This window comes from Phaenicophaeus curvirostris, chromosome 26, assembly GCF_032191515.1.
Source record: "Phaenicophaeus curvirostris isolate KB17595 chromosome 26, BPBGC_Pcur_1.0, whole genome shotgun sequence".
Taxonomy (NCBI): Eukaryota; Metazoa; Chordata; class Aves; order Cuculiformes; family Cuculidae; genus Phaenicophaeus; species Phaenicophaeus curvirostris.
The window spans coordinates 1470177-1489144 of record NC_091417.1 but is presented as its reverse complement, the minus strand read 5'-3'; the positions used below and the strand labels follow the sequence as shown (position 1 = coordinate 1489144).

Here is an 18968-nt window from a genome sequence, read left to right as displayed (position 1 = left end):
CCGCCTCCCGCCGCGCGGCGGCGCTGGGGAGGGGGCGGCGCGGCGGGGGGAGCGGCGGCTGCCGGGAACGGCCGTGCGGGAAACCCAGCTGAGTTCCGGGCAGCGCCGTGACGTCAGCGCGCGCCCCGCGGCTTAAAGGGGCAGCGGCCAGAGCGGCCGCGGCCGAGAGCGCCCCCGCGTGGGGACCGGGGGGAGCGGGCGGGGGCACCCACCCCAAAGGGGCGATGGGGAGATGGGGCGATGGGCACCAGCCCCATGGGGGCTGTGGGAGATCAGAGAATCACCAGGTTGGAAAGGACCCACCGGATCATCGAGTCCAAACATTCCCATCAATCACTAACCCATGTCCCTCAGCGCCTCGTCCACCCGGCCCTTAAACCCCTCCAGGGAAGGGGACTCAACCCCCTCCCTGGGCAGCCTCGGACAGGGACCAATGACCCTTTCCATAAAAAAATTTTTCGCAATGTCCAGCCTGAGCCTCCCCTGGTGGAGCTTGAGGCCATTCCCTCTCGTCCTGTCCCCTGTCCCTTGGGAGAAGAGCCCAGCTCCCTCCTCTCCACACCCTCCTTTCAGGGAGTTGTAGAGAGCAATGAGGTCTCCCCTCAGCCTCCTCTTCTCCAGGCTAAACACCCCCAGGTCCCTCAGACTTGTTCTCCAGCCCCTTCCCCAGCTTCGTTGCTCTTCTCTGGACTCGCTCCAGAGCCTCAACATCCTTCTTGTGGGGAGGGGCCCAGAACTGACCCCAGGATTCGAGGTTTGGTCTCCCCAGTGCCGAGTCCAGAGGGAGAAGAACCTCCCTGGCCCTGCTGGCCACGCCGGCTCTGATCCAAGCCAAGATGCCACAGGGCAGCGGGCACCGGCCCCACGTGAGGAGGTGGGCAATGGAGCAATGGTCACCAGCCCCTCGTGGGGCCACGGGCACTAACCCCATGTGGGACGGTGGGGCAACGAGCACCATCCCCACACGGAGCAATAGGTCAATGGGTTCCAGCCCTGCGTGGGGCAATGGGGCGATGGGCTTTGGCTCCCCATGGAGCAATGGGATGATGGGTGATGGAGCGACTCGCCCCAGCCCCACGCTGGACGATGGGGCAACAGGCCTTGGCCCCACGTGCTGTGTCTCGCTGATGCCCCAGCTCCCCGACACCCTCGCCAGTCCCCACAACCCACCCAGTGCCAGGAACAGGCCCCACGCCGGTGGTTTAGAAAAGAGACTTTATTGGTTGTGCTGCTCGCAGGGACGCAGCAGCGGGAACAGTTGGGGCTCGCCTGGGCTCCCGCTGCCCCTGTGCGCCCGCCCGGGCCCCCGGCACCAGCTGCCCCCATCCCGCTGCTCCGTGGGAAGAAACCACCCGTGGGCACACGAGGGCTCCATGGGGGAGGCAACCACGGGCCCACATGGGGCTAGGACGGAGCTATGGGCAGCCCGGTGCCATTCCCGGTGTCCCGGAGCCTTGCCCAGAGCTCGCGTGCCCAGGGCTGCCACGGGCACGGCTTCTCCTCCTGCTCTGCCCCAGGAAGGCGTCTCTGGGCACCAGCACAGGCACCGGGATGGGAGCCTGGGATTGGGACAGCCTGAATGCACTAAACAATAAGAAGGAAAATAATTCTCAGCGGAAAAGCAGGTTTATATATTCGGTTATGTCAGCAACGGCAGCCCGGCGTGCGGCTGGGGAGCAGAGTGGCTGCACTGGGAAAAGCTGAGCCCAGCAGGCAGATGGGGAGCAGCACGGCCAGGTCTCTCCATTGCCTGCTCATCAGGATCAGCTTCCCCAGGCTCATCCACAGCTCCTTAGCTGAAGCCGCTGAGGCCACAGCCTCCCACCTGCCTACCCAAGGCCCGAGCTGCAGCGTGATCGCTATCCTAGCGCAGAGGACCGGGAGTGAAGCTGCAGAAAGCAGAAGATGGAGAGGAAAGCGCAGGATGTGAGCAGGAGCCGGAGCCACGCTGGAATCCCTGGAGGAAGCAGGTGCTCAGAAATACTCAAGGTCCGGTGCTGGACTGGTGTCAAGGCTGCTCTCTGGCAGTCCAGAGCCTCACATGGCATCGGTGTATCCCATATCCCTCTGGAAATAAGGGCTGCTCCAGCACTGCTGCCTGCGCGTCCCCTCTCCCTGGGCAGCAAGTGCTGACCTTACTGCCTTCTCCACCACCCCTGCAGGTGTGGAGGGAGCAGATCCAGCACCCCAGCACCGTGGTGCTCCCTGTCTCAGCAAGGATGCGCCCACAGCCACTGGGCCTCTGAATTCTGGGGAACGTGCAGCCCACGCTGCTCCTGCCGCAGACCCGGAGTGGCCACAGCGACAGCCCCAGCGCAGCGGGGAGGAGCAGCGGCACCGACAGACGTGTGATGCCACGCCAGCACCCGCGGCAACAGGGCAGCTTTACCGTGAAGCCGTCCTCAATCCGGTCCTTGGGAGGGCAGAGGGGAGCAGACCTGCCCGCGTGCCACACGGCTGGTGCAGCTTCTCCCGTCCTCCGCCCATCAACAGCCCTTGCTCAGCTCTTCCCTCCCGCACAGCAGGTGCGTCGCAGCTCCTCTGCTCCCCAGCGTGGTGGCCAGGTTGGGTGCTGGGAGTCTTTCTGCTGCGGGACGGCCGCACAGGGATGCAGGGTGGTGAGGGCCACCGGGCTGCTTGGCAGGGAGCTTGCTTGACACCAGGTCTTGGCTGATGGAGGACATGTGAGCTTTCCGAGTGCACAGACGTTATCTTGGGATTAGCACTCTCCAGCTGGGCTGGGTCCCCGTTACTCAAAGCGTGTCTTCAGGTTGGGTGCTGGAAGGCTGTGGCGCAGCCTGCGGCAGGAATGGTCTCTGAGGGTGATTGAACAGTGTAAGAAAAACAGTCCCGTGTTCCTAATGATTCTGTGTGCTAAAACTAAAATATAAAATACACCTCGTCCTAGCAGGCGGGGATTGGCGTCGGCTCTGCAGGGCAGTAAAGATGCGTTGTGTGCACTTGCCCTGGGCACCAGGGCAGAGAGAGATCTCGAAATGTGAATGATTATGTGTTCAGCCGTCGTCCACAACCCTTCCACGCTGCCGCCCATCCTACTCGCTGTCGCTCTTGTCCACCAGTACCGCGTCGGACTCCTCCGTGATCTCCAGCAGCGTGTGCATCTCGGGGCTCTCCCCACGCAGCAGATCTGAGTTTTCTCCCTCCTCTCCACCAACCTCCACCAGCTCCGTCGCTTTCACTTCCACCTCACCCTCTCTTATTTTCTTGACGTGAAACGTGAAGGGCGGCACTTTGTAGACGGCTGTTTTGGACCTGGCATAGATGGTGTGGTCAGGGGTGAAAGACTTCCTCAGCTTGTCCCGAGAGGACTTCATCTTCTCTCTCCTTTCATTAGTCACAATCTTGGTGCCCAGTTTGTTCATCCTTTTCTCCAGGTTGTGGCGGGTCTTCTCCAAGTTGTGGCGGGTCTTCTCCAGGTTTTCCTTGGTCTTTAGCTTAGTCTTCTCCATCTTCTCCTTCGAGAATGCCTTCTTAAAGTCATCCACTCTTTTCATGCCGCTCCTTTTGATGCGCTCTGCCCGTGACTCTTCAATAATCTCTTCGATCTCCACCTCCTCATCGGAGGACAGCTGGACATGGTCCTCCTCTGCATGGTCCTCTCCCACAGGCACCTCCTCACCCTCACCTTCCTTCTCCAGCTTTTCCCCCTCCTTCAGAGACTTGCTGATGCTCAGTTTAGATGGGAGTTTCACTTCATCCTGCAAGACACAAAGCGGAGCCAGTGAGACGCGCACACCCTGCCTTTCCAGCCTGGGATCCTGCTCCCACCCTCCCAGCAGTGCCCCACGCACGAGCACAGCCAGGCTCACGCTGAGCAGGACCAGGGACGTCAACCCTGAGCTCGTCCTCTCCTTCACGTTAATCACTGGGAAGAGGATTAGCTCTGCCCGCAGCAGCTTAGCGCTCTGCTGTGTTTAAGCTCGGGTATAGTGGCTCTGCTCACTCTGGGCTGGTTCCAAACCCACCCGTGCCTCCAGCGGTGTAGGAAGAGGCAGGCCAGCCCTGAAACTGGAGACTTTCCCCTTCCTCCTCTGCCCCTGCCACAGCCTTGTCCCCTCCAGTTCCATCTTTATCCCAGGACCTGGCCATCGCATGACCCTGCTCCCAGCCCCAGAGGAGCCCTGGCCTGTATCCTGCCAGGAGGAGGGTGGGGAATCCAGGGTGCCCCGTCCCTTTGCTCCCCAGTGCCTGCCTGGAGCCCCCCTGTCTCTGCCAGCCCCCTGCATTTCATTTTCCTTTCTGATGGAGCTCTTCTGCTGGTCGGACCACTGGTGGCCCCCAGCTCTCCAGCCCGGCCAGCGTGGCACTGGGCTGCAGAAGCAGCACAGCCTGGAGCTGAGTGTTTGGCCACATACCCAGTGTGCATACCCTGGCCTCCCAGGCTGTGCTCAGACTTTCCCAAGGCCTGCAGGATCCAGATGTGGGGCTGGGGCATCCCTTGGGATGCAGCAAGCTGCCTTGTTTTTCCCATTTCTCCACTGGAGACTAAGTTGGGGAATTTATCTGAGCCTGTGTCTGAGGGCGGCAGAGACAGCAGCCCCGATTTGTGCACTAGGTCTGCAAGGTCCTGCTGTCTCTCCTTGGGAAGGGGGTGAATTCATTCAGCTTCTCCACTTTCCCGGGTCAGCCAAGTTTCTGATCCCGGTGGCAGAGGACAAGCATGTGCCCAGGAGAGGGGCACAGGCCTGGAGTGAGATTGGTTTTCATCCGAGCAGCACATAGCGTGCGTCCCTGCTGCGATGAATCACCTCCCTGTCCCCAGGACAGGCTGGAAATAGCCCATCACTGTACGAAGCGTCACAGCTGTGGGGCTGCAGCCCACGGCTCAGGGATTTATTACCCAAGTGGTTTTCATCTACGGAGCTGGGCGGGAGAGGTGTGGAGCTGCGAGACGAGCACTGTCAGAAAGCCAGCAGCAGGCAAAAGACAGAGAGCAGAGCTGCTGGGCTGAGGTTTGGAGAAAAGCCTGGGCAGCAGGACAGCCAGGCACCAGTCCCAGTATCAGGGCACACAGGAGATCCCAGTCCAACACTGGCCGGAGTAGATCCTGGTGAAATCGAGGGGTGCCCCAGCCCCGAGACCTTGACGTGAGCGGCAAACCCCAGCAGCGAGTCGCCTTCCCCTGGCTCGGGGATGCTGATGCTGGGAGTGGAGCTGCCCAATGTCCCAGGAGGGCAAGTTTGCCCTGGCATTTCCTGTTCAAGGCTGCACGTTCTGCGTGTCACGCACGCACGGCAGCAGCCACTGCAGCCAACGAGCCGTGCAGACATCGAGAGCCAGGACACTGGCAGGTTTCTGTGGCGCTGCTGAGGCAGAGGACACCCTGATCCCTCGTGCAGCGCCAGAGGGGTTGGTGTGTTTGCACACTCGTGCCCTGAGTGCTCTCCCACCACTGCACTGACCAAGGTCACCGCCACGCTGCTGCTCTGCTCTGAGCCTGGGATGGAGGCAGGACGATCCTGCCTCCCTCTGCAGTCCCTCTGCAGACATGGGGTGTTCAGCTCAGCTGGGTAAGCCTCTTCACCCTCCAGATCACAGTTCAGGTCCCAAACCCTTTGGAGATCAAGGTGAAGTGGCCAACATGTGTTTTCTTCATTTGATGAGCCCCTTCAAGAGAAAACAATGCACAGACTCTCCAGAGGGCCAGGTCAGCCCAGAACAAACCCCCACCTCTGGGCGTGCAGGGATCCTGTTCTCCACAACAACACCTGCTGGAGCAATCCCAGAGACTCCGGGGGACCCTGCCTTGCTGAGCCAAGAACATCAGGAACTCCAGCCGCTTCCTTCCCTGTGAGTCAACACAATAAGGCAGAACAAAGGATCCCCCTCTCCCTTGGCACGACTGTCACTGGAAACAGGCCATATCCTGCAAACTCAGATACTTATCAGCCCCGCGTCAGCTCCAGAACATGTGTGTGCAAAGAGAAACACCACCTCACAAACTCCACGTCTGCCACGCAAATAACTGTCCACCCCAGCTGCATTAGGGTGACGCTTTTGCTCTCCGCAATCTCTGCCACTTAATGCCAAGCCCAGCAACTGCCCACCTGTTTGATCCTGATACCCACAGCCTGCGCTCCTTTACAGACCCACATCTCAGCTCAGAGCCAGCCCCACATTGCTCAGGCACCAAGGCTCCATTCTCACCTCTTTTTGGAGCCCCCTCATTGCTCAGACACAGAGACAACGAGGGAGCAAAGCTGTTCCCAGATGTGAGGATGCCTGTGCTCCCAGCCTGCCCCCTCGAGACTGTTTCCAAGAGCTTTTCTCCAGCTGTGCTTGGGAAACCTTTGCAATCTTGCCGCAACCCCTGTCCCACAGGGCGAGGGTGACCCGGGTGATGGCCCGGGCAGGGCTCTCAGGATGGCTGAGGGCCCCAAATAGTGCATGTTGCCTCCCTATGCTGGATGCAATTCCTACATTTCTCTCCCCTGATTCTTCTTCAGCCCAATTGCTCATGGATAACCCACAAGGGGACAGCTGGGACCCCTCGGCACTGTGCTCTCCGGGTCCCTGACTCCAAGCCCACCTGCACCCCCGGAGCATTCCTCCTGGTTTCACGGCACTGGCTGGTGCCCAGGGCAGCTGGTGCAGGAACAACCAGCAGCTTTGGCTCGTCTCAACAGGGACGAGGGTGCTGCTGCTGAGCATCCCTCGTGTGCAGCTCCCCACCAGCATCCAGGCATGGCATAAATGCTTGCAAGGGTGTCCTCTCCTGGCCTGAAAGGGGTTTCTCCTGGGAGCAAGGCAGCAGCCCAGCGAGGGCAGAACGTGCCTGCAGACACAGTTGCATCTGCCTGTGGTGCAGGACAATGGGACCTCGCTGGAACAATGAAGAACCATCTGGGTTTAGGGGTGGCTGCTCCACAAATCCCCGCTCTGGGCAAGGCACTGTGCCCTGTGCACTTTATTTCACTCATGACTCATCCAGACAAGCCACATTTTTAACACCAGGCATTCCAACTACTCTATTTTTACTGGGAAAACACTAATCCTTGAAGAGGGTGCGTCCAAAACCCTAGGTCTGGGCATCCCTGCCTGTTGGGTTGTTCAAACCCTGGCTTCTCGTCAGTGAACGCAAACCAGTTTTGTTCCCTCAGACCTCCTGAATCCAGCTGGCACAAAGGCAGTGGGTAAACAAGATTTCTCAAGAGATTTTTATACCAGCAGAAGAAAAAACTCCCTGCTCTGTGCACAAAGCAAGACGACAGTCAGTGCCTGGGCGTGTGTTGGGACGGAGCTCGCTGCTGCCTTATATCCCTGACTGCAAGGCTCAGCTCTGAGTCAGGTTCTGTGTTTCTTTTACCCATGTAGAATGTGCCACCTTGGTCCTTTCACAACCTGACGTGTGCAGCTGTGCTGTTCCCCGTGGCGCAGACCTCCCTGGGGAAGCGCTTCACTTCACTTTGGGAAGCTCCCTTTGCTTTGGGAAGCTCCCTCCTGCTGGCAGACCCATGGCACTGGCAGCCCATCTGCCTGCAGAGCCCGTGGGTGCCCGTACCCAGCGCCGAAGAGAGCTGGCTGCCAGCCGACAGGGTGCTGGGCTGTATTCCTCCTCCGTCAAACAGCTCCGTTAGATCTACCAGGCAGGCTGGCCTCTGCCTTGCTCCACTAAGCCAGATTTATAACTGGAGTTGTTTCCAAGCCCGAGTTCCCTCGCAGTGAGTCACCCGGGCAGCCCTATGGTCCTGTACTGCCTGCCTGGTTGCCACAACACAAGTAAACACTTCCCCTGCTGTATAAAAGGCCAGTGAGACACAAAGCGGAGCTGCATTCCCAGCCCCGCGGAGCTCCTCAAGCACTGCAGAATCATCGGCAAACTGGGGAACATGCCTAAACGTGGGAAGGGCTCCTGGATTGCTCTTATCATCAGCGCGTAACAAACAGTCTCAGAACTCCCAGCCACTCCGATCTCCAGTGTGAAGGTTTAATAGAAGGCTTTTCACACACACATGCTGATCACATCTGCAATTTGTTTTCTTTGGTTATTGTTACGCAGTCGCAACAGCACAAATGGTTGAGTTTGGTTGACATGCAGCCGTAACATGCAGAGCACAACCAGCTCGCATCCAGCTCACATCCTCCAGAGCTGCTATGACCAAAACAGACTGACCCTGGCCGCTGAGGAATGAGCTGGAGCTCATTGCACCTCCTGCACCATGCCAGCCCCTCCTGCCCACCCAAAGCCCGGGGGAGGCTGAGGGAGGATAAGAAGCAGCCAGGCAGAAGCCAGGCAGCCCGAGCCCTGCCAGAGAAGGGAAAGTTCTGCACTCCCATTGCTGCGATAACCAGTTTGCTCTGCCAGCCCTTAGAGGATGCATTTCTGTGCTGACATTCCATCAGTGTCACAGGAAGGAGGAATCAGTTATTCCTGAGTAACAGCAACGCACCTGATAGACACCCACTTGCCCAGGCTGCCCAGAGCAGTGGTGGCTGCCCCGTCCCTGGAGGGGTTTGAGGCCAGGTTGGATGGGGCTTGGAGCCCCTGATCCAGTGGGAACTGTCCCTGCCCATGGCAGGAGGTTGGAACTGGATGGGCTTTGAGGTCCCTTCCAACCCAAAGCATCCTATGATTCTGTCTTACAAAAGAAACAGTTTGAAAATCTTGTAACTCTCCTTGAAAAGGAGAAGTTTTTCCTGGCAGCTTCTGCCAGAGACCCTGATGCCCAGGGTAAGTTCATCTGTGCCTGGCTCCCATGGCAGTTCCATACACGGACCAACGTGGCTGTTCCCACTGGACAGTGTCTCCCACCGCTGAGTGACCACCTGAAGGGGCAGCACCCAAAGCTGTGGGCATTTTCTCTAGTAGCCACACAATAAGAGGAAGGCTAATGGGCACCGTGCTGTCACCAGCGGCTGCTGTGGCAGGAGATAAGCATTAGATAAACAGTCATTAAAGTCACTACCAGCTCCAGTCTGCGTGCAGAAGGCTGATTCCAGCAAACAGGGCTGGGATGAACAGGAATGGAGGCTGCAGAGCCAAATTGTGGTTCTATATCACATAGTCCATGCTTTCTGCCTATCTTCTATCTATTTAAAACAACTCCAAACCATTTCACAAACACCGATAAGCCAAACGTCACAATAAGCCTGAGGAGGTAGGTTTTGTCAGGTCTGTGTTCCAGAGGGAGAAACAGAGGCTCAGAAAACAGGTCAGATTTGCCCAGTCACAGCAGATGCCAGCGGAGCCAAGTGCTCCTGGCTGCTAGCCCTTTGTGCAAGCCACACAGCAATTCCTCCCTCCCAGATCGCAGAGGGAGCGCACAACAAGTCCTGTAATGCCTGAGAGAAATCACACCTCCTCACCACCCATTATTCCGAGGGCACAGCATGCAGCAAGCACAAGCGGATTAGTCAACAAGCGGAGGCCGACTGAAAGATCAGCTTTGCAGTCTCGTAGCGGCCACAAGCAGGCGGAGAGGGAAAGGCTCTGGAATCAGCAGCTTTCAGAGTTTCAGGAGAAGTTTAAAGCCATCTTCAGGGGTTGCTCCTGCCGAGGCCCTAAACCGCCGCCTCCTCGCATGTCGTCTGCTGGTCAGGGCCATGGCACCTTGCGCAGCGCGGGCAGCGGGGACCGTTCCTGGAGACGGCTCAGAGGACAGTCCCTGGTGAAGCCTCAAAGCGCACGCTCTGGATCTTCTTGGGCTAAGACGAGGAAAATCGCGTTTCAATGGCCAGCAGAAAGGAAGCACGATGGAAAAACTTACCTGTCCCTGCTGGGAATGTGATCAGAAACAGCAGCAGCAAAGTAATCCAGATTAGCATGGGAACAGGCAGAGAGAACAAGCGGAGGGGAAGGGTTCAGTGAATGGGGAAGCCAGGTGGCAAAATCTGACAGAAAAGACAGTCCATGAAGATTTATTAGAAGGAAGAGTGTCCTTCTCTAATTCATGGCAGGTCCTAGGAGACGCAGAATCCCTTCTGTAGTTTCAGGCACATTTATGTTGAACACTGCCATACAGCCAGGTTCTGCTATCTTTTTACGCTGCTTCTTCACAGACTGATTTGATGCCATAGGATCATAGAATAGTTTGGGTTGGAAGGGACCTTAAAGCCCATCCAGTCCCACCCCCTGCCATGGGCAGGGACACCTCCTCCTAGCTGTATCTTCTTCTCAAGGAAGAAGATGATGAGAATCAACAGCACAGTACAGGGAATGGAACTGGTTCAAACCTGACAGGGAAAAGTGAGGGAGGAACAGTGCAGGGAGATGAAGAGACTGTGTTTGGAAAATGCTTTTGCCTAACAGTGAGTCAGAAGAAAGGCAGCACTGTAGGAAACAGAGAAGTAAATAGATTGCAGAGCAAAAAGGCTTTTTTATTCCCTCTGACAGCAGGAAATAAAAAGTTTTGATCCTATTATCAGTCTGTTTGTACAACTGGCTTTGCCTTCAAAACTGTTCCTCCCAGATAAACCTGTTCCAACTGATTAGTAACTCCAGAGCTATTTCTGAACAGCAAAGCAGTGAAGATGGGGGATGCACTGCAGAGATCTGTGCTGATCCTGACATTTGCATCCTCACATAAAATTTCAGACTAAACATCCTGAGGCTTTTCATACTAAATATTTGATTTTTCCCTCACTGACACTAAGCATTTTTGTTTCTGGTCTTCATCTTATCTTGCAGCTGGACAGCAGACCCACAATACCTCAGGTACTTTGCAAGAGAACAACCTCAGGTACTTTGCAAGAGAACAACATTATCCCAAACAGGAGAAAAGGTGGCTAAGCGTGTTGCCAAAAGCTTAGGAGTCGTTGTTGCGCTTTACACAGGTCACAGAGGCATCACAGCCCAACAGAGAGTGGAGACTGCTTAGCTCTCTGCTCATGACTCGGGCACGGGGGGCAAACCAAACTTCTGGGCACGGCAGCAAGAAGCAACTTCAACAAAGACCATAGAATCATGGAATGGTTTGGGTCAGAAGGGACCTCAAAGCCCATCCAGTCCCACCCCTGCCGTGGGCAGGGACACCTCCCACTGGATCAGGGGCTCCAAGCCCCATCCAGCCTGGCCTTGAACCCCTCCAGGGATGGGGCAGCCACCCCTGCTCTGGGCAGCCTGGGCCAGGGCCTCCCCACCCTCACAGCAAAACCTTTCTTCCTAAGATCTCATCTCAATCTCCCCTATTTGAAATTTCTGTTTATACTTTAATGCTTGCAGCTGGGCAAGCCCCGCTGAACCCGCAGGCTGTCACCCCACCGGCTGTTCTCTCGGCATGGCTGTCTCTCACAAACCCTCTGCTGTCATTAGACTCATAAAGGTTTTGTTTCAGAATGATTAATTTCAAACAAAAGCATCGCTCGGGGCAGATGCCAAGCTGTTCATGAGGCAGAGAGAGCTGCAGCCCGGGGCGGTGGGTGCGGTGGCTGGCTGGATGCCCCACGCTCCCTGCCCTGTGGTCCCCACCAGCCCCCAAGCCCATGTCCTTTTCCACACTCTCCTTTGAGGAGCACGGACCTAAAAATGAGATAGTTCAGGTCTGGCCTCTGAATCTGCCGTGTTAATGTGTGGGTTTGGAATTCATCCCTCCTTCCCACGGTTAACAATCTCCTTGCTCTCATCCGTATAAGGTCCCCTCGAGGCACAAAAGCCAAGCTGTGCTATTTATATTTCTTCGTCCAGCCCTACCTACTCTACACATTGTACAAATGAGATTCCTGCCCTACCCGGCTCTTGTAACCGCCTGGCCCTTCTCAGGGAAACTCCATGTCTACCAAGGCTCCAAGTGGCTGCTGGAGTCCCCTGAAGAGCAGAGGAGCTCCCCAAATCCAACGACACGGGGAGCAGCCCATCTACACACCTTCAACAAAGGCCACTCTTTCAAACAGCGCTAGAGATCACGAGCCAGCCTACGCAGTTCAGCACCCACGCGAGCCTCAAAACAAAGGACCAGCACACTCCAGAAATCCAACATTCAACACCTCCCATATGAGGACAGGTTGAGAGAGCTGGTTGTTCAGCTTGGAGAAGAGAAGGCTCCGGGAAGACCTCAAAGCAGCTTCCAGTGCTGAAAGGGGCTCCAGGAAAGCTGGGGAGGGGCTCTGGATCAGGGAGTGCAGGGAGAGGATGAGGGGGGACAGGTTTTAGATGCAGAAGGGGAGATTGAGATGAGATCTTAGGGAGGAATATTTTCCTGTGAGGGTGTGGAGGCCCTGGCCCAGGTGTCCCAGAGCAGGGGTGGCTGCCCCATCCCTGGAGGGGTTCAAGGCCAGGCTGGATGGGGCTTGGAGCCCCTGATCCAGTGGGAGGTGTCCCTGCCCATGGCAGGGGTGGAACTGGATGGGCTTTGAGGTCCCTTCCAACACAAACCATTCTGTGATTCTATGAACATTTGTTATGTGTGCTGAGTGCTGCGAGCGTTTTCTGAGCTGTAAGGAAATCAGGCCTTTGACATCCGCAGGAATAAGTTTAATTGTTGAAAACTGTTTGGAGGAAAAATGCTGTGCTTACGTAAGTGCTGACATGTGCTGTTCGTCAGATGAATGGAGCACACTGTCAGGGCTTAGAGCAGTAGCTTTTTGCATGGGACATCCATTATTTGATCATGAACTGTAGTATCCAGCCCCAGATTCTTCCATCCTAAACCCACGAGATTCAGGATGAAGTCACTCTGTTTTTATTTGCCACCACTCCAACCAAATTTGTTGGTGTCCTAGTTTCTCTGAAAGATGGGAGCACAGGACGAGCGGCACAAAGGAAGCGCTGAGGAGCAATGTCTCTGGGGGCTGCTAAGAAGTGTGTTTAGTCCTTCAACATCAGCCTTCAGGAAGGCACAGCTGAGGGGGCTGCGAGTGACGGCTCATAAACACTCATCTCAACGCTCCCTCTCCTCTGGCCTCACTGGAAGCGATTTTCCCTTCTGCATTTTCTCCCACAAGCTGCAAGTGCAGCAGGCAGAGGTGCTCCAAGCTCCCCTCGACAGAGCGAGCTTTCCCTGCATAAAACCTCATTTCCATTTCCTCCTGATCTAACAGCCAGCAAATCACAACTCCTGCACGCGTCCGACCTCTTCTCCCAAGGTCTTATTTGCACTCCTGAAATAGTCCCTCCGCAACGGCCAGAGACTCAGTATCCAACGCTGAAAGAATAATTCAACACCTCTAACCGGCAAAGACCTGGTTTATCTTTACCTCCTGTTATTTCTTCATCAGCAGAATCCCTCAATATTCAAGCCCAACTGGTGTTTTACTCGGTCATGTGGCCCAAAACCAGCCACCGCAGGGTTTATGTAATATTTTATGTCTCTTAAGATGAGTTTATCTCTTGTTCTCTAACAGAAAAGACTGCTAAATCCTTGCATTTTTAGCCAGAGCCACTGAAAATGCAATCTCAGAGAAGAGTTAACCACGGCTGTCCAAAGGCAGCTTTTTTTTCTGAAGTAGAAGCTAGTTATGATGTTGTTCATCATTACAGCATTAATTATATTATCAAGCAAGTATCTAACATAAACATTGACAGGAGATGGGTCTGGAGAAGTGAAAAACTGAATTATTTTGTAATCAGATTTGGGGTTTTTTTTTATTAATGCCAGGCACCGTTAGGAAAGCACAGGGAATTTTTCTCATTTCAGCTCCCAGGGTGGAGCCCATCATAAAGTTTTGGTTTTACAGAACCCTTGATAAACCCAACCCAAACCACTCCAGGTTTCTATGATTCTATTTTCTTAAAGTTTCATTATTATTAATACTAAAACACAGAAATACTAAAACACTAGTGAACATTCATCCAGCAGGAATTAACAAGGTTTCTTGCAACAAATAGCGTTGTTTCATGTTAGTGAAGCAGCTGAATGTCATCCTCGATTTAATAGTTGCCTCTACAATGCCCACACAAAAGTATCCCACGTTTCTGTACAGTTTTATTCTTTAAACATGTCAGCATGATCTGCTTTGTACACTCCCAGGCACAGGACGGCCCTTGCTGTCCATGTGCCTGGAATCACTGACTGCAAAAAACCACTCAGAGGAATAAATCAGGACATAAAACGGGAACCTGAGGGTTTGGCCGATCTGCTGTGCCATTCCCACAGGCAGCCTGTGCTGGAAATATCTGAAGAATGGCATCTCTATAGCTACACAAATGCTAAGAAAGCTGTTCCTCCCAGGAAAAAAAAGAAGCAAAATAAAAATAAACAACCCCAAACCCAAAACTTCTGAGATCTCTCAAATATTTAATTTCTTCAGAATCAAAGATCTCCACAATAAGAGGCTCCTACACATGACAGGTTGGGTTTTCCTTACATCAAGCCACGCAATCCAGGTTTCTGTACAATGAAAAGGGTGATGGTTTTATGGAGCGAGGTCCACAGAACAATGCAAATCTGATTTTCCACAGGAGAAATAATGACTAATGCAGCTCTGAGACTGACATAATTCAGAAACATTGCCTGTTGACCAAAAGGCTGTGTTTCCATCATAGTTTCCTAGCTGTTAAACCAGAGGACTGCAAAAATAAACCCCTTACTTCCAAGGAATTCCCTGTGCTCTATGTCCAGCCACTAGCCTCCCATCGTAGTGATGTATGTGTGCACAGCAAAGCAGCACGACTCTACTATTGATTTTAACAGGCATTAACAGGCACATTATTGCACTTATTGCCTCTTTCTTTCTAGCAGTCCAACACCAAAAGCCCAGCATGGATTTGGTTTTCCAGTTCAAGCACCAAATGAAGAGATCATCAAGAGTTTCTCCTCTGAGAGGGACCTTCCTTTGCCTTGGCAGAGCGGCCACAAGCCCGCACGCCCGCGTTGCTGCTCTCCCAGGAGCTGGGTCCTTCCCCTTTTTGGCCAGGGCTTCCCGCAGCCCGGCGAGGGATTCCATGAGGGCACAAAGGGCTGCAATGCAATGAGGAAAACCTGGGGAATTTCTCATTTGGGCTCTGTGGCCTCCCAATCAGACCACACTGAATTCCATGCTGGAATTTGTTCTGCATTACAAATCATGCATTTTTTCCCCCCTAATATTGCCACGATTCACCAAATCCCTGCCAATGGATTCACTCAGAGGCTGTTCTGCCCTCGTTTCACCGGCAAGATGATTGCCCCAGACGTCCTCTAGAAGCAGGTTTGCTTCTTTGTATTCAGAAAATCTACTCAATTCTCAAAATCAACAGCAAACCAAGGGACCAGCTCAGAAAATGACAGTCTGCCAGTGTTTACGATGCTTCCGAAGGACTTATAAGCTTGCCAACTTCCTACCTACTTCCATAACCCACAAAGAATGTTATGTTTAAACAATCCCCTTGACTTTTTTCCTTTTGCAATGTTTATTGCTTCTGCTTTATTTTTCCATGGATAGAACCATCCTCCCCTGAAAGCGCAATGCAAAGAGCTTGTGATAAGGGTGCAGATGTAGATGCAGATGTAGATGCAGATGTAGATAGAGATAGAGATGTAGATAGAGATAGAGATGTAGATAGAGACAGAGATAGAGATAGAGATAGAGATAGAGATAGAGATAGAGATAGAGATAGAGATAGAGATAGAGATAGAGATAGAGATAGAGATAGAGATAGAGATAGAGATAGAGATAGATGCATGTGTTTGTGTGTATATATATACACACATATATATATAACCAGTTAGAGTGCTCACGTGATCTGAATAGGCTCGAGTATTTGAGCCTTTCAGGCATGATAAAGCTACAAATGCTTAAGCTGTGAATCAGAGCTACACAGCCCCCTTATGTGCCAGATTCCTGAGCCTGTTACAATCAGCTCTCCCTTCAAACGCTGTAGTAAGAAGCGTTTTCCCTTTTTTTTCTCTCTTTTTATTCTCTCTCTTCCTGTGATCAGCACTGGATGCTTCTCTTTTTGTCCCTGCTGCTGTCTATTATTAACCCAGAGGCTTCTAACTGAATCATTAACTGTTTCACTCACTTCTGTAGCCTGATAGAGGAGTTTGCTCTGATAAGGAAGACCAAGTCCAGACAGGAAAGCAACAGAAACTCTATATTCTTCTCCTTCTTCTCATTTAATATTAAAGGAAAAAATGCAGTGCTTATCGCCAGGGTTGACCATCAAGCAAACCAAAGCTGTTGTTGAAACCAGACAACCAGAAGATTCAGACTGGCAGGTTGGAGAGAAAAAAAAAGGTGGAAATTGGTACGAGCACAAGGGCAAAGGCAGCCCCACGTGCTAACGAGCTCAGGGAGCCGCTCTGTGCTTTCTCTAGTGTCTCTATTCCAGTCAGTTAGACCAACCCCAATGCTGGGGTCACCGGCTCTTGTTGTTATCAGATGCACGTCACAAATCTGAAATATTATCGCTCTCCATGTAGCAATACACACGTTGCCTCTCAGTAGCAAAGACGCTGGCAGGCGGATTTACAATACCCCCTTCTACAGCCCCTGCATTCTTTATTTAGCTAAGAAGCAAAATCAGGTTATTTTGATACTTCTGGTCCATTGCAATGAGTGCTCAGCGTCATTTTCACTATCTTTGTTAAAATTCCTGTTAAATGTAGCAAACCTTGTCTCAGAACAGACATAGAATGTTAAATCACGAATGAGAGTGCGGCACCGCACCCACCTCAGCTTGGATGGCCAGGCAGTCAAGGGAGTCTGGGAGAGCAACGGCCCTGACCATGCAGCGTGACAGACCCTGAGCGAAGCAAACACCCGCTGGTAGCACAGGGAGAAGTCGCAAACCAGCTCCTTACCTGGTAGATCATGACTTTGAAGTTTCTGCGTTTCAGGAGCTCCGCTTCATTGGCCTCGAGCTTCTTTATCTGCCCAGCTTGCTTTTCCAGGTTCTGCCGGACGGTTTTCACGTTGACGCTCACTTTGCGCACTTTTTCCAGCATCTTGTTGACGGTGTTGCTGGTGGTGGTGTGAGCCTTTGTCAGCTTGGTTAGCTCTCCCTGGATGCTGGTCACCGCGCTATCCATCTCTTGCTGTCTCTCCTCCAGCTGCGTCTGGGTCAGCTGGATCTGATCCACTGCTCCGATGATCTTGTCCAGCAGGGTCAGCACCATCACACCATTGATCTGGTCTGATTTGATGGGTTCTTCGGGTGCTTGTTCCTCCGAGGCTTCGGAAGCGGTCGGTGGTTCGATAATTTGCAAAGTAGTATCCTCCATGATCGCTTGGGAGTCGAGCAGAGCCCCAAGAAGCTGTCACGGCAGGGAGAGAGAGGAGGGAAAACTAAACCCGAGCCTCAGCTAAACTCCGCGCTGGGAGCCAAGCCAGGAATGGAGAGCACAGTATGTGGATGTCTGTGCTGAAATTCAAATGGCACGGCTCTGCACAGCCACCCGGGGAAACTGCCCTGCAAAATTTTCCAGGCTTGCAGGCCATTGGCTGACTCCACCTCGGCTGTATAAAAGGAGCCCGCTGCCAAATGCCTGATGACCCACCCTTTCTGGAATGATTAAAATAGTTGGAGGGGAGGCGATGGCTTTGCATGCAAACACAGGCACGGCTCAGCGAGGAATGCAAGGCTCTGGAGCTACAGCTGCCTCTTCTTTACCGTAGGTCTAAAGGCACCGCAAGTAATGAGAGGAAAAAACAAAAACCTTCAGCAAACGGCTCGGGAAGCTGCTGGGAAGAAAGGAACCCCATCTGGGCACAGCTGCATACAGTAAAGGAAGCCTGGTTTAAACAAGTGCACGTGTTCCAATTCAGCTGGAAAACTCAGATCTTTTCCAATAATGAGTTTTTCCCAGGACTGAGAGAGGCCAATTGTCAATACTTTAATGAACGATCACAATTTGGATTGAGTAGTCAGAGCACATAACTTCTGGATCATCAAAATACACGCTCACGCGTGTGTGAACACACAGAGCAGGGGTACGTGTGAAAGCTCATCTAGGCAGGTTTAGCACCAAAAGAAGCTCAAATCAGTCCTGAAGGGAAGCAGCCAGCCACTCCCACCCAAAAGCAGCTCTCGCAGTTCTGCAGTCCATGGACAAGTCTAGCCACCAGACTTCTAAATGCAGGACACACTGCAGCATACGCCACCCAAAAATGCACTTGGAAGCAATGTCCAAACACACAGTGTTTAATAAGGCTTTGGTATCAAACATACAAACTGGAAGACACAGGGAAATGATACGTAGAAAGAGTGAGGAATAACTAATCCTTATTTTGCTATCTTTAACCTCAACACTAACACACAGCACTCTGTGCTGGCAGATGTTTGTGCTTCATGGAACCATCCCATGCACCTCCCCATCTGAGGACAGGCTGAGAGAGTTGGAATTGTTCAGCCTGGAGAATAGAAGGCTCCGAGGAGACTTTATCGCGACCTTCCAGTAGGTGAAGGGGCTACAAAAAAGCTGGGGAGGGACTATTCACAAAGTGAAGTGAAGCTTGTGGTGATAGGACGAAGGGCAGTAGGTATAAACTGGAGAGGGGCAGATTTAGGCTTGATATAAGGAAGAATTTCTTCACCATGAGAGTGGTGAGGCACTAGAACAGGTTGCCCAGGAAAGTTGTGGCAGCCCCATCCCTGGAGGGGTTCAAGGCCAGGCTGGATGGGGCTTGGAGCAACTGTGGGAGGTGTCCCTGCCCATGGCAGGGGTGGAACTGGTTGATCTTTAAGGTCCCTTCCAACCCAAACTATTCTATGATTCTATAATCCCCAGCAGCCTGCCTGAAGGATGCTCAGGAGGAAAATTCGGATCGCAAGTGGCCTCTCCCCTGTCGCTGGTGTTGGCTCAGCCAAAGGAAACCCAGCTCCCGTGGGCAGAGCCCTTGCGAAGCCTCTGCTGGTTGGGGCAGCAGAAAGCCTGGCTCCGTTGGAGGGCTGTGGGCAGGCTGGGAAGGCTGCAGCGTCCCTCTTGTCCTTGACAACAAGCAATTCACATTCTGTACGCCCTGCCTCCCACTGGGGTCGAGCTCACCCTCGCAGTGTGCCACAAAGCAAACGTTCTCCAGCACCTCTTTCTCCCAGCTCCCTGCCCGCCTCGGGACAGTGCTGGAAGAAACGCTTCATTCCAAGCACACGA

At 53.4% G+C, this 18968-nt stretch overlaps 1 protein-coding gene across 2 annotated transcripts; it reads right to left on the bottom strand.

Moving 5' to 3' along the window:
* Positions 1–1201: 1201 nt before the first annotated feature.
* On the bottom strand, positions 1202–17394 carry CAVIN1 (caveolae associated protein 1). Of its 2 annotated transcripts, none has more exons than XM_069877025.1 (2): positions 16680–17340; positions 1202–3719 (listed from the first exon to the last, which is right to left on the bottom strand). In XM_069877025.1, exons 1-2 carry the CDS (start codon positions 17097–17099, stop codon positions 3054–3056), a joined length of 1086 nt encoding a protein of 361 aa, XP_069733126.1. In that variant the 5' UTR covers positions 17100–17340; the 3' UTR covers positions 1202–3053. The 2 variants fall into 2 exon arrangements, with proteins under 2 accessions (XP_069733126.1, XP_069733127.1); XM_069877026.1 differs by lacking the exon at positions 1202–3719 and adding an exon at positions 7928–9666 and having other exon boundaries at positions 16680–17394.
* Positions 17395–18968: the final 1574 nt, after the last annotated feature.

Excerpts from the sequence above, each read along its gene's own strand:
- CAVIN1 (XM_069877025.1), bottom strand. The coding sequence starts at position 17,099 with ATGGAGGATACTACTTTGCAAATTATCGAACCACCGACCGCTTCCGAA. Across the intron at positions 3,720-16,679 it reads TCAAAGTCATGATCTACCAG|GATGAAGTGAAACTCCCATC; the intron begins GTAAGGAGCTGG and ends TGTGTCTTGCAG.